At 41.5% G+C, this 15,911-nt stretch overlaps 1 protein-coding gene across 10 annotated transcripts in view; it reads right to left on the bottom strand.

Annotated features, from left to right (window-relative positions):
* SLC12A6 (solute carrier family 12 member 6) overlaps window positions 1–15,911 on the bottom strand; it is a 51,818-nt gene that overhangs the window by 25,737 nt on the left and 10,170 nt on the right. For 2 of the 10 annotated variants that reach the window (XM_083471109.1, XM_083471102.1), the window contains exon 4: window positions 6,865–7,002. The exons of 7 other annotated variants lie outside the window; for them this stretch is intronic. In XM_083471109.1, coding sequence (XP_083327235.1) covers window positions 6,865–6,926 — 62 coding nt within the window. In that variant the 5' untranslated portion in view covers window positions 6,927–7,002. Of the gene's footprint in view, window positions 1–6,864; window positions 7,013–15,911 lie in introns of those variants that run through there. One more of the 10 variants, XM_083471110.1, reaches the window with a different exon arrangement.

A 15,911-nucleotide genomic window follows, 5' to 3' on the forward strand; every position in this document is an offset into this window, starting at 1 on the left:
GTATCCATTCTGTTTCTGCTTTTGCCCTATAGTACAGAATGGGTTTGAAATCATTGAAATCTTTAGAAATTGATATAAAATCAACCGTAACTCCGATTTCTTCGCTCTCAGTGTCATTCAACTCAGTTCCCCGTGGACTCCATGATGCTATCCCTACTTCCATAATCCCTGAAGCGGCAGGTCACGTACGCAGGAACTTCTTAATTCACCAAACCTTCCCTCTAGGCAATATTAGGTGGCAGACGATGCATATCTCTGACCCATTGTCTTGCCACCACCGGTACTCAATAAATGTGTATCTATGTATATTTCCCGCTCCGCATATCCCCCCTCCCTCATCCGAAAATGCTAATTAATGTAATCCCACCTTTTCATAATGTATTCATGACGTGTAAAGTATATTCATGATGTAACTTGTGAAACCCAACCTTCCCATAATGTATTCGTGACGTTTCATGCACTGTATTCTGGGATATGGAGGAAAATTTCAAAAGTTCATGTCACCCCTTTCTCTGGGTTCAATCTCGCCTTGAACCTGTTGCGCAATAAACTTGGATCTTCTGCAGTTTGCTCCTGCGTCCGGCTGAGCTCATTTTCTTCCGCAGGGACCCACGGACTTAGTCCGATGAGCTGGGTGGCAGAGTAACACTGCACCCAGATTTTTCCGTAACAGTTGGCGCCGCAACGTGGGGCTTGCGGTTCTCCCAAGCTGCTGACTGGGGGCCCCGAAATCTTCAGCCGGCTCCGGGCCATTTTGCCTGGGAAGATCCTTTTGGACCCCCAGCCATCTTCTGGGCGGTAATCGAAAGCCCTAGGAGTTCAGCCGGGGAGCAAAAGAGGGATCCAGCCGGCTTATTCATCGATCCCGGGATCATCATAGAAGACGCGTGAGTATAAGGAAAAAGGAAAATCCAGTGCACTGGTGGGAAGGGGGTGGAATCTCCTGGCAACTGAATTCTCTGCCCTCCTCTCTATCGCTCCTTCTTGCCTTTCTCTTGGTCCGGTTAGTGAGAGAGACCGTGGACCGCTGCTCAACCCGAAAGGGGGGTTCTGAGCTCTATCTCTTTTCCTTAAAATCTCCAGCCAGCCGCACCAATTGGGAGCCCGAAAGTAAGACGGTGAGACCCGGCTTGGAAAGACAGCCGACTCTCCGCAACGGGCATCTCAGTTGAAAGCAAGGGGTTGGAGTTCTCTTTCCGAACTTCCCGAGCGTCCTTGCTAGGGGGCAGGAAGTGGTCTTGCTTTCTATCCCAATCCCAGCCGCACTGGTCGGTAACACGTGTATCGTGCGTGAGCCCGCTTCCAAAAGCAAGGGGGATTTTCAGTTCGAAATTCTATCCAGGGATCACCCGATCTGGCACCGCATGGCGCGGGCGTCCAGTAGGGCCCCTTTTCCTGAGATGTGACGATAGGTAGGAGGTTGCCAGGAGGGATAGCCCATGAGGAATTGGGCAGGACCGGCAGAGTGGAAAGAGACCCCAGGTTATAGGAAATAAGGAAATAGGAAATAAGGAAATAGGAAAGGGAACGCAAGGAACCGGATAGCTAGAGCTCTCTAAAACCCACTAAGGAAGTTGCCAGGCAACTAGAAGCCCCTTCTCCTCTTTACTATACGTCCCTGTACTAAGCATACCAAACCCCTAGACATACCAATCCTAATCAACCCCTCTCTTTCCCCCTTCTCTATCCCAGACACCCCCCCCCAAAAAAAGCAAAAAAGCAACAACAGCAACGCATGCATCTATAAAGGGGTACCCAGTCGACCAAGCGTTATGAGCCCTACCAGTTTGATTAACTGGTGGTGTGTTTGAAGAGGCAAGGAGGCTCATAAAACCATGTGGGACCTTCCTACTAATTTCACTTAATGAAGCCAGAGGTAGTGGCCCAACTCCTTGCAATAACCAACTAAAGGATGAGAATATATCTGTTTATATGTTACATGTTGTCTGTTATGTGTGTTGTCTGTTAATACATATATGAGAATATGTATGTTTACATGTTGTCTGTTATGTGTGTTGTCTGTTCCTTCTGTCTCTGGCAGACTGCTTTTCTTAAGTGTGCATAGTTTAAACTGCAAGCTTGCTTCAAAATTTAAATCTAAGGAAGCCATGCTGGATCTTAGCAGTCCTAAATAAGACAAGATGAGAATGAAGTGTGCAAATGTTTACCCCACCTCTTGCTTTGCCCCAACTTTTGAGATTGTGAGTCTACAGTCTTATTTTGGAAGGTGATGATAACCTAATGTTTCTGCTGCAAAAGCCTAGTTGAGCACAACTGCTCGCTCAAGCTAAAATGCAGTGTATGTATTTCATTAAGCGTATGCCTATAAAAGTATGGTGTTCATTCTAAGAAAAAATATTTGAGTCCAGTTTCAACTTTGATTTGGTTGGACAGAAGAGTTATTGTAAGGCTCCTGATATCAGTCTCTATAAGACTTCATGGCCTCTTTTGTTAGAAAATGGCCCCCCCCTCCCCCTTGTTTCACTCTGCCTCTTTCAGTTGGTTTCTCCCTTCTTACTTCTGTGCTAGGTAAATTTACTCCCGAGTAAGCTTCCTTTAAAGGAAACTGCAAAGAGGGGAGGGGGCAACACTTGTGTATTCCCTTTAAAAAAAAAAAAATCAAATCTAGGGCTGCTTTACCTGTGCTTTATAAGAGATCCTCTCAGGAGTATAGATGTTTCCTTTCCCAGCTGTAAATCTGTACTTAAATGTGTATGCCTCTTTGGTAGTACAAATCTTGCTGTGAAATCTTGCTGTGAACCCTATATTTTGGAGGGTTGGACTAGATGACCCCAGGGTCCCTTTCAACTCTCCCAATTTGTGGCTGTGTGGAAGACCATGTGTCTGCAAGCATTGGAGGGTAATTCTTAAATTCTGGTGTGGTAATGGAGTTGAAATTCAGCCTAGCTTTGCTCTTTAGTTTTAAAAGGTGAGAGGTGAAGCCCAACTGGTAATACCAAGCATTTGAGTGATTACAGTGTTTATCATTTTGTCTACTATTTAAAAATCAGACTTAAAAGTCTACTCAAAGTTTAAGCACATACAAATGAATAATCAAGTAGAATTAGCCTTGACCATTCCTGTAAATAAAGGGCAGGAAATAATAATAATATTAATAATAATAATAATATTTATTTTTTTTGTCTGCAAATGGTAAGGCTGAAATGGCTGAGAAGTTAAAAAAAAAATAAAAAAAAATCCTATGAATTCTAACTCTGGCCATTTTTACTCATAAATAAGAGAGCGGTTGATTGTTCCGCGAATGGCCAGAGGGATATTAGCCCTTTCCTGTACATAAAGGAAGCAGTCTCAGTTTGCTTGGGCTGAAATTGCTAGCTTTGGTGAATACCTAAATTGCTGAGTTTCTCTTTTTTGTTTAAAATCAAACCCTGTTTTCAAAATCTACTCCTTACCCTTCCTTTCCCTTATTCAAATGGTAATTTAGCCAAAGGATGGTAATTTAGCCAAAGGATGCAACATTTCAATAGTATAAAACGTTTGCTGAGACATGAACTCTGCACATGCACAGAGGCCAGATTAGCTAAAGAAGAGAGAGAGAGAGGAAGGGGGGAACTGTAAGGGGGAGAGGAGGTTTCTTCGACAACTACAGAGAGAAATTTATCCAAATGCAAAAACTTTGAACCATTGAGGGAAATCACCCTAAATGTTTCTTTGCTCCAGAGGCTACGTAAGACAAAAGGCTTTTTTTAAAAAAAAAACAAACAAAAAACTAGCCCATCAAAAGCCAAGAGCCTTCCAGGTTTCAAATCTTAACATGCCAAATTCTTTTCACAGGTAAATATCAAAGCATCCCCCCCCCCTCAATGGGAATTTTAGGAACAGCATTTCCTGACAAGCTTCTCACATGAAATAATTTTCCCTTTTAACAGGATATGTGAACCCCCGGTAACAAAGTGTTTGTCCCTTTTTCCTCCCACAGCAACTTTCTTTCTGTTCTGTGAAACAAGTCTGAATCCATGCTATATTAGTGACTTCCACAACCAAACATTGTTTGTGGAATGGTATTTGTTTACCTTTTTGCCTGAGCATTTCTTATTCTGTCATTTTGGCTAGTGCAAGGTACCTGCACAACTTTAAATTGCCATTCATTTTCTTGGTATTAACTCATTTCCCAGTATTAACATTACAGTTGATGTTGTCACATCAAGAAACACTATTTTATTTTCATTTGCGATGTTAGAATGCCAAAACAGATTACTTCAGGTTACTTATTAATTGTGTGTTTTAGCATTTATTTATTTGGTTCCTCATAGGTCATTTTGTGTGTGTGTGTTTTACTTTGGGGACATGTTCATCACATGTTGAAAGCCAGTCTCATGAAGTTCTTTTATTGGATAGCACATGGTGAATTTTAAGTTTTCCCCATTGTTTTCCCTTTTTTTCAGTCCAGTAGTAATATGTGTGATTTTGATAATATCTTTGTACTATTTAATAATAGTTATTTTCTGAATCTGATGTCTTTGTGTCAAGTCCATTTTCATCTAACTGGTAATCTAATTTTTTTTGCTTCCTTTTTATTTTTTAACCTTTGTATTTTTACAGTTCTCTTTCTATACATGTGGAGTAATTTTTTATTTTATAATATGAAAAGAACAACAACAACAAAAACTAAGTGAAGAAAAGCAAACAAACTTAGCAGATAATAACAGTAGTTATAGGAAATGTGATAATAATATTGGAATGAATGAAACGCTTAATTCGCTAAGATTTTATTATTTGCAACTTCCAACAGAAACCGAAGGACATCACATCCTTTTCGCCTTTTGCCCCCTCCCTTTTCTAACTGTCTTTAAGCCCCAAAACCCTGCCCCTTACAGGATATCACTTCTACAGATGTGCAATGATGAAAAGCAGCAACAACCCCTCATGGCTAAGGGGAGGAGTTGAATTGCAAGGACATTTTCTCACTTTTGAACCTTAAGACTGTGCTCCAGGATTCAAAAGATACATGCATAAAAGATCACAATTGTGTCAAGATATGTAACTGATATTTAATTAGTTTGTTTTGTATTATGTGTTATTATGTAAGAATGTTGAAATGTGTCTGACAGTGTGATTTCCACAAAGGGGGGCAATTTTTGTGTGTAATTGTTTTTATGTTTAATGTCTTATTGCTTACACACCAATGGAGAATTCTCATGCATTTTATACTTTCTAATAGCTCACACTATTGTGTAGTCCAATGTTTAGATCAACTTGTAACCACATTTAATTGTTCCACCGCCAACTTTCCCTATCCATTTTAAAATGTGTTAAACCTCGTTTTGCCAAGGACAAGCTCCTGGATCCATAAAACACCAGGTACATGAAGGTGCGTATGCTTTGGTTTAGCAGGAATGATCCCTTATAGAGTTAAATTGACTTATTTGGACAACTGCCCTTGTTAAGAATGGTTTTCTTTTAACAGATTGGTTTGAAGAGTTGAGAACCATGGGGCAAGATAAATTCAAATTGGACTCAGTTTGAATTGGGCAAGTGTATCCAGGCTGCAATTAGCCTTTTGGTCCTTTAAGTGCAAGTGAGCAACCCCCATGCGTGCAAAACCACAGCCTATAATAGAATCCCATAGCTAAAGGCCAAGGCGAAGACCTCTCCCTCACGAGATGCCCAAACCTGTGCCAGCTATGGTGAATGCCAGGCGACATGGTTAAATGAAAGCCCTGAGGGGATTCAACAGACAGGATGTGTTGCTGTAGCACTATGTCAGTGTGAGACCACAGAAGAGCTACCTTGACACCTGAGAACACACAAATGGCGGGGGGGAAGCCAACTGCATTTTTCAGTCAATTAGACCTTCCTGCTAGGTGTAAAGCATAAAACACTATTGAGAATGCCACAACTAATTTAGCAACAAAATACAAGAGGTGTTCTTTATATAATACCCTATATGCAGCTACCTGCACTGCTATACTTGCAAATGACCGTAAGAGGCATGGCTTGCAAGTCCCTTTCAGGTTTGCATAAAGCCACACATCCCATTCACCGAGATTTAGGGTGCGGAGAAAAGATTTGCAAGTTCTTACAGAACTTTAATGCAAATCTATCTCCGAATGGGGGACTGATACGGAACGGAAGGGGGGGGGCTCCTTTCCCCCTTCCTTCTAGGAACATCCGAGGCCCCGCTTATTCCTATGGCCCCGCTTTAGCCAAGCACAGACCTCCTGTTACAATGTATCCATTCTGTTTCTGCTTTTGCCCTATAGTACAGAATGGGTTTGAAATCATTGAAATCTTTAGAAATTGATATAAAATCAACCGTAACTCCGATTTCTTCGCTCTCAGTGTCATTCAACTCAGTTCCCCGTGGACTCCATGATGCTATCCCTACTTCCATAATCCCTGAAGCGGCAGGTCACGTACGCAGGAACTTCTTAATTCACCAAACCTTCCCTCTAGGCAATATTAGGTGGCAGACGATGCATATCTCTGACCCATTGTCTTGCCACCACCGGTACTCAATAAATGTGTATCTATGTATATTTCCCGCTCCGCATATCCCCCCTCCCTCATCCGAAAATGCTAATTAATGTAATCCCACCTTTTCATAATGTATTCATGACGTGTAAAGTATATTCATGATGTAACTTGTGAAACCCAACCTTCCCATAATGTATTCGTGACGTTTCATGCACTGTATTCTGGGATATGGAGGAAAATTTCAAAAGTTCATGTCACCCCTTTCTCTGGGTTCAATCTCGCCTTGAACCTGTTGCGCAATAAACTTGGATCTTCTGCAGTTTGCTCCTGCGTCCGGCTGAGCTCATTTTCTTCCGCAGGGACCCACGGACTTAGTCCGATGAGCTGGGTGGCAGAGTAACACTGCACCCAGATTTTTCCGTAACAATGCCTTCCTGCACTTCCCCCTCATCATCATCTTCTACCTTTGTCACGGTGAACTGAGGCATGTTCAATGCAAAACTTTCTTCCCAGGCCAGAAACGGAAGAACTGAAAGCGTTGGTAGATCAGGTGACAGGCAACCCCTGAGGAATGGGAGGGATAGGGTGTGTGCTGGTTTGTGTGCGTGTTAGAAAGACACACCTCCACCAGTATGTGAGTGGATGCGTCCTGGTGTACGCATGCCAGAAAGCATATTTACCACATTGGCGCTAAGAGGATTATACCCTCCTCTACTGCTGCCTTCAGTTCAGTGAGACAGGAGACAGACAGATCCAGAGCATTGATTTGCAGCTACCTTTAAGCTAGGGCAATGAAGTAGCAGCCACACAGAAACATTTCCATTGTGGGCTGGGGAGGAAATACAACATGCCTGCAGGCGTGAGAGCTAGTTGGCAACTCTACAAACACCACGCACAGGGTACTAGGTAAGGATGAAGCTGGGAGGAGCTGTAAAGGTCATGTAACAGAGGGCCAGGAACCAGCATGTACTTGAAGAATCCAACTATGAGTAATTATCAATTATAAAGCAAAGAATAGGAGTGACTGAGGTGTAGGCATACTAGTGGTTCCTGTGGGACAAGAAATGTACTATACAAAACAAATTTAAGCACTTCAGCAAAGCAAGCCTACTCCCTACCAGAAGACTGGCTAATCTGGGCAAAATGCCTTCCCCCAAAGCCATAATGTGACTCACAGTGCATATGCTTGCATGGCAATGACAATTGAATGCAGAGGGGTCCCTAGTTGCTTTTAAATATTCCCAGAAGCATTGAGCAATTAGTACGGGGAGAAAATCCTCCCAGGTTATAGAAGAATTGTGGGCAGTAGATGTGATGTTGTGATGTTCCTGGAACAGCATTTAAGTGGTTGAACCAAGAAAAAAATATCTGGGAGTTATAAATCCTGGGTAGAACCTCCAGTTCTCGGAAAAGAGTAGAAAAAGAATAGAGGGGAGAGAAGAGGAGGAAGAGAGATAAGCGGTGTTTCTTTAACTTGGGTCTCCAGCTGTTGTTATACAATTCCCATCATCCCTAGCTAGCAGGACTAGTGGTCAGGAATGATAGGAGTTGTAGTCCAACAATAGTTAGAGACCTAAGTTTGAAAAACACGAAGATAATGGAATGGGTGGGTGAAAGGTTAAGATATTTTTGCCTCTTCCCAGGTACAGTGGTACCTCGGGTTAAGAACTTAATTCGTTCTGGAGGTCCATTCTTAACCTGAAACTGTTCTTAACCTGAGGTACCACTTTAGCTAATGGGGCCTCCCGCTGCACCGCCGCCGTGCAGTTTCTGTTCTCATCCTGAAGCAAAGTTCTTAGCCCGAGGTGCTATTTCTGGGTTAGCGGAGTCTGTAACCTGAAGCATCTGTAACCTGAAGCATCTGTAACCCAAGGTACCACTGTATTTCAAGATACAAGTTTTCAGCAATTTATTTTTTTAAAAAATTCCTCTTTTCTGACTCCACACAACCACCTAGCAGCCATATCTGTGGTTCACAACCTGCTCTGTATAACTGATGTACATTTTAAGTCCACTGGACAGAGACTGCAATACTTGTATAACTTTATGTAGCCTTTAGCACTCTAAATCAGGGGTAGGCAACCTAAGGCTCGTGGGCTGGATCTGGCCCAATCGCCTTCTCAATCTGGCCCACGGACGGTCTGGGAATCAGCGGGTTTTTACATGAGTAGAATGTGTCCTTTTATTAAAAATGCATCTCTGGGTTATTTGTAGGGCATAGGAATTTGTTCATATTTTTTTCCAAAATATAGTTCGGCCCACCACATGGTCTGAGGGTCATTAGACCAGCCCAAGGCTGAAAAAGTTTGCTGACCCCTGCTCTAAATACTCATTTAGTAAAAGTAGCCACACTCTAGTGGGCTAAAATAATTCAGGCAGGCAGCCAATCTAGAAAAGTCCAGTTGTTCCAGTTCTACTTTCAGAAATCTCACCCAAGCTATTTATACCTTCAAGATGCTGAGATTAGGACCAATGCCATAATCAGCTTAAAAGACAGCTAAACTGGGAATGTGAGGCCAGTACTGCAAACCCTCAACCCAGCACAAGCACTACACTTGCCAGGATCAGTGAGACTGAAATCATCTCCATCACTCATGGCTTTCAGAATGAATTTAGAGAGAAATATTTCAAATTGAAAGATGCCACCCAGTGAGTGGGGGTCAGAGTGGGGAGCAGAGCACCCCACTTTGCCAGATGTCACTGGTCAGAAGTGTGGCGTGGTCACCTCCTTTGAGGTGACAGGGGTGAACACAATGAACCAGGTTTATTTATTAATATTTCAAAAAAGAAAACCTCAAGAAGAAAGAAAGAAACTCAAAGCAACTCACTACAGCATATATATACACCATGAAATCAAATTAATTACATGAATTAAGACAACCATCAGAAAACACCAACATAGTGGCAACCCAAAATTTCCAAAAGCAACAAAAAGCAACTCATAACTCCCAACCTTGAAAAAAACAAAACAAACAAACAACCCCCCCCCAAAAGACCCAAAATGAAGGCACAGAGAAAGCAGTTTTTTAGCTGAGGTCCTTCAAAAACACTCAGGTTTGAGCCAATGCCTAAAACCATAAAGTGTCAGGATTTGTCAAATCTCAACTGGGAGGGCATTCCACAAGGTGGGTGTCACTAGCAATGTGTGCCCTACTTTTTGTTGCCATCTGCAAAGGCCTTGGGGAGTTGAGGAATACAGAGAAGGGCCTCGGATTATTAAAGGAGCATGCAGGGAGGGACACATGGAGGGTGGTGGTCCTAGAGGTTGAGTTAAGGACTGCAATGATGAGCTTCATAATTCATTCCAGTAACCAGTATGTTAGAATGCATTTACTCAGGGCAAATCCCTTGCTACAAATTACTCTTAAAATCTAGCTTTTGCTTTAAGAAACATAGTCTGTACCTGAAAAGGGAAGCTCTGTTTCTGCCTCAAGAGGAAAAGGAGCCTCCATTATGGAATTCAAGCTCTAGTAAAGAAGTGACAGTTACTACAACGCTTTTTTGAACTTGAAATCCATAATGAAGGCTCCTTCTTTGCCCCTTGAAGCTGAAACCCAGCTTCCTTTCTCAGGTACAGGCTACAGTTTCCTGCTAATTCTACTGATTGCTGTCTCCTCCTCTGTAAATCTTTGCCATCCTGTCATCCCACTATCACTTGTAAACTCCTTCTGGAAGTGTTAAGCCAGGAGATAATCAGCTAAAATGTTAATGAAAACCCCTCCTTCCTTCTTCCCTCAACTAGCCAAGATGTTTCAGTGGCTTGAGGCAGAATATATGCTACATGGCAGTGAGTCCTGGAAGATCTGTTTCCTTGTCTTGCAGGACTTTTCCCACCTGGCTTGGGTGGTTGGGGCCCTGACTGACTCCAGCTACAAAGCTGAGGCTGCAAAACAGTCTCTTGGGCTGGAGTATTGTTTAGAGTGTTTTGTTTTGGGGGTAATGGTGCTGCTGTTATTGAGATCATTTTTTGTATCTGTATCTTAGATCTTATGGTTTAGGTGGGAATTGTTTAGTTTGTGTACTTTTTGATATTTTATTTATTGTTTATGCCTACTTTTGTCACATTAGTAATTATGTGGTGGGTTTTTTTTCATGTTGCAAGCCACCTTGTACATGGTTCTAATAACAGAAAGGCAGCATACAAATAAAATGATGCATGTATGTATGTATTTTCAACTAGTCAGCCAGCTAGCCAGCTGGACAGCAGGCAGAAGATGTATTTTAGAAACCAATTCTCAAAAATTTAGAACAAGCTCTTTCTGACTGGTAGTATTTAAAAAAACTATGAATACCATCATATGCAGCCACCAGGAAGACAGGATTTTACCCTGGCCTCCCATGTCCTAACCTGACAGTCTAAGCACACTATACCACACTGGCTCTCCTGTGCTCACAGTCCATTTCATGTCTTTTCACTGGACTTCTCACCAGCGCCAAAGACTATTTCTCTACCCTTGCCTCAGCCGATTACTTTTTCTCTCTCCACTATTCCTATAAAGTCAAAAAGCTCACATTGCAAGCTGCTTTAACACCTTCAGAAGCCAACTCTTTGCAAGACCTTTTCCCTGTTCACTTGATAAATGAACTTTGTTCATTTATCAGTATCACCAAACTGGATTCTTTCCTTCCCCCCTTCTTTCCTTCACTCACACACACGTGCACACCTGTAGTTTTTTGTTTTGTTTTTTTGTAGGATGTCGTGCTCTTAAAGCAGCTTTTAGAATCATTACTCTTTATTGTTTTCTGCATATTCTAGTTTCAGAGAAAATTCTGGCTGGTTTTCTATTCATTTCCCTAAACAATTTCCCTTCATTCCAGCTATGGTATGTATTTCTATGCAATGTTTTATTTATGCTAAATCTTTAAAACTAGCCTGTTGTTGGTGGGTTGCTTATGAAAGCTTGTGCCAATACTTTTTAATAGGTATCCTTATTCTCTTTTTAATATAATAAATTATATGAATTTTATCTTTGTTGTCCTTTACTTCATTAACCCTCGGGAGCCAAATTCCAGAGCACAGCCAGGTTCAACGTCAAAAGGTCAGAAAACTAAGCGTTAAGGTTGCATGTGAGAAGGGTAGACTTGCATGTACACTGCACACTTCAAAAACATCCTTGTCACATGCCAGATGGAATCTAGTGTGCCTGCAAATAAGAATCCCCTCTGATGCTATGATGGTTACAATATCAGTGCCATGCATCTTCGACAGGTTTGAGTCCCACACATCCCCTCTTCTTATAAAATGTAAGCACTTGTTCAAGATCAAAACAGAGCTCATCAGAACTGGAGGAAAACTTCATCCTCAGAAAGCATAAAGGAGCCAGAAGTCCAGCTTGGAGACTAGAGCCCAAAATATTTCTCCAAAAGAATGTTCTTTATTCAGAACTCATAAAGTTCCTGTGATCCTTTGGCAAGTTATTCTAACCAACAATTTGCAAATCACTACATATACCCTCTGATTATAATCTGGCTGTATCTTCTTCTGCTATTTCAGTGCTGGCTGTTCCAGTTATTCCTCCATTGATCTTTACTCCAGCTCTATAAGCATGTGGGTCCAAGCTAATGCCCCGAAGTGGAACGAAAGGAGACTGAGGTCAGCATGTCACATGCTGAGGGGAGCTATGCTATACAGGTCTGAGTAAGTTCTGCCACTGTATGGAGTTCAATGACCCTCTTAATTCTCAGGACTCAAGGAAGCAAGGGCCAGATCCTGCTCTTTATTATTTACAAATTAAATACAGAGTCACCACCTTGTTTTATGTCATTACCTCCAATTGCTCAAGAACCATGAGTTCAGCAAAAATTAAAACAGTGGGCTTCAAAAATAACAAAATGTTCTAATGTGCTGTTCTGTTTTAAAACTCCTAATTATGGTTCTTGTTTACTGTTTTGTAAACATTTGTCTTTATTGCTGCATCTGTTGAAATTGAAGTCCCCTGTGGCGCAAATATATTTCCACTGTGCAGCAGGAATGCTGGTCTGCAAGTTTCTCTCCCGTTGCCTTCTGTATTTATATCTGTGTAACCATAAATAGTGTAAACCTTTGAGAAGAGACTCTGAAATGTTTGCTCACAATTAGTTATTTTACAACCACTTCTCACTTCTGGTTATTATGTTTAATGTGTCTCGTTTAATGTTCTTGTAACATCAAAACTGTATCAGCAAATACTGAATGCACTGTCATAAATTAATAGCCTATATGTTGGTAATACAACAGGCACCTATTTATGGTGCAGGTGTTCATTCATGTTGGCAGTCCCAAGCACTGATCCCTAGTATTGCTCTACTGAACTTTGGATAGCTCTTTGTATGGTTTGTTGTTATTTTATTAACTTTATTTTGTAAACTGACTTGTTTTTACAATGAAAGGTAAATTATTTTAAATAAAATGCTTAAAATCTGGTCATGATGGTACTTTCCCATTTGCTAAGAACACTAACACACCTGGCAATAACTACTAGTAAGTCTTGATGATAAAAAACTTCTTTAAAACATCTGTCCCAGATCTTTCTTCTCCATATCTTAAAATATTTTCTTACAATCCTACACATGTTTGCCTACCCAGAAGGAAGCCCCATTGGGTTCAGTGAGACTTACTCCCAGGTAAGTGTGTATAGGACAGTACCTTTAAAGAAGTAGATGTGCTAAGTTGTTCCACAATCAGTTTTTTGCCTCGGTTTAGCAGAATATCAAACTATTTTTATCTTCTCTTGCATATCTTTCTTAATTACTATTTTCTTGATTTTCTTTTCTTCACCTGTGTGTAGACTCAACAGCTCTGACACATCCCATCTCCTGACAACATTTAAAGTCCTGAAATGTAGCCATTAATTTTTCATTGATAATTTAGATATTGTATGTCATACACTCATCAGTGCATAGAGATATTTTCTATTATTTTCATTTATTAGATATGAATATAGCAGAACTTTAAAACCGGAATCTTCACAAAGGTTAAATACCAGTGATGAAAAAGGGTATTATTCTCTTAAGTTGAAAAGTTATTGATAGTTGTTCATTTACCTCTATTCCTGTCAAATGCGCACTGTACAACAGACCTATCCAAACATGTTACCGTTATAAAAATAGTCTATCAATTTGCAACATTTTATCAATACCTACTTTCTCCTTTGTCACAATTCTCCTTCGTTTCCCTGCTATTGGCACTCACATACATAAATACTGTATGAATGTCTCCCAAGTTACTTATCCACACACACAAAATTACTAAACTTGTCTAAATCTCTCTGAGTCTACAATTGTTAGGATTAATTTTATTATTAAACCACAACCAGAGTTCTCCATTCAGTTTGGACTGCCACAGTTGATGAAAAATGTTGGAAAGCTAGAAAGGCTAGATTAATATGAGGAAAGACTAGAGCAGTGATTCCCAACTAGGGGCCTATGGCCTTCTGGGGCCCCCCAGGATATACTAAGGGGGCCCCAGGTGAAAAGTGTGTAAATGGGGAGGGGGCAAGAGGCTAGGAGGCCACAGAGAGAAGTGAGACATGAAGGGGGGAAATCCTGATTGGCTGGCTATCTTCTTGGCCAGTCACAAGTGGGTAAGGGGCTAACCCACCAGGGCCTAGCACTCCTTTTGCCATGTGTATTTTCTTTGAGCAGTCCTGGTTTGTTTCCAGCAGGAGAGGGTGATCGCTGAGGCTCCCATTTTGATCAGTAGAGCCCATGATCCAGAACCCCCAGGTCAGGCAAGTGGGGTAGCAATGGGAAGGGCTGGACAAGCCAGAGCTGCTTGCTGCTGCCGCTAGTGCTGGGCCCGTTGGGCAATCTACCCCAGCACCTAGTGGATCAGCACCTTTGGATGCTGCTGAGGGGCACAGGGCCCATTGGCATCGTTGGCCTGGCTCTGCAAGGCGCAGGGGGAAATCCACCCCAGCGCCTAGCCGAACGGGATCGTTTGGTGCTGCTGACTTGCATCTAGTAAATAATGCAGTGTCTAGTTAGAAGATAGCTGTACTGGGTTCAGTGGGTCTTACTCCCAGGTATGGATATGTGGGGCTATAGTGTTTTATCTAGGCAGCCTAGGCTCCTCCAGATGACAAGATCTTTTTGCACCAGGTCAGTGAGGAACACTTGCTTTTTTAAATTCTCCCATATATACAGAACTCCCTGTGTGCCTTTTGGACTCTATCTGTACGTTTCCCCCTCTGTGTCAAGTAACTGGGGTCAAATAAGTGGTTTACTTTTTATAACATATGGAAAATGGATCTCCTTTGGGAGGTTCTGGGCTCTCCTTCCTTGGGAGGTTTCTAAGCAGAGGTTGGATGGCCATCTGTCATGGATGCTTTAGCTGAGTTTCCTACATTGAAGGGGGTTGCGCCAGAAAGATGACCCTGGGGTCCCTTCCAGCTCCATGATTTTATGTTTTTCTGCTTCAACAATATTTCATTATGTTCCTAGAATTTTATGTAATTGTATTTTGTATAAATTATAAAATTATAAATAAAGCATGTTCTATTTACAAACAAAACATTTAAGTAGCTACCTTTCTACCAGTTGGACGTGGGGGGCAGGTTATGGGCATAGCCAGGATTTTTGTTGGTGGGGGACAGAATCTCAGATTTGTATTGATTTGTACTTATTTGGGGCACAGGAAAGAAACAAGGTCGGAAGAGGGCCATGGTCAGAAAAAGGTTGGGAAACACTGGACTAGAGCCTTTCTATAAGTTTTGGCCACAGAAGAGATTAAGCAGGATGAAACGCTAAAAAGAAGAGATGCTCATTACAATTTCCTGAGTGTCTACCGAAGTCAGTCTTGTCTTTTGTCATTTTGCCTATTTACAGGAACACTCAAACATCAACATGTTAACAAAATGGAAACATTCAAGAGTACCTGCTGTGTGCTGGGTAGTGAAATCAGTCTGTGACACAAACAAGAGGGGGGGGGGGAATTCACTCACTCTACTGAACCATGACAGTTGCATGACTGCTTCTCCATATACATTTGCAACATTTCCACTTGATCCACATCAGCCAATGTATAGCCAATTCACAAGCTATCGTGTTATTTGTTTCATTTGTAACAATTAGCTCAGAGTGTTGTTTATCAGAATAACCCTGTAAATTAGGTTAGGCTAACAGTTACTTCCAAAGGATGTCAAGCAGTCAGATTCACAACCACTACATTGTTCATGTATTGTTTTGCATCCCCAGCCCATGCTATCCTAGAACTGCAGGTACATTTGTGATTCTAGTTAAGATACTAGAATTTTAGGCGTAGGCGCAGGTTCATTCTTCTACTTGCAGAAAGCATTTGGATTTATAGCTGGCCATTTATTAATAATGAAACAACACTACTACTGTTCAGCATATTAAAAAAGCTCTTTGTCTTATCTATTTAGTTCTCCAAGAGTCTTTACAGAAAGCATCAGACTACTACAAAGGGCCCTGTATTTACTGCTGATTGCAACAGGTGAGCTTTTTGTTCTTACTAACCCACGGGAATCCTAATG

Source organism: Podarcis liolepis (assembly GCF_965112155.1).
Source record: "Podarcis liolepis genome assembly, chromosome: 13".
NCBI lineage: Eukaryota > Metazoa > Chordata > Lepidosauria > Squamata > Lacertidae > Podarcis > Podarcis liolepis.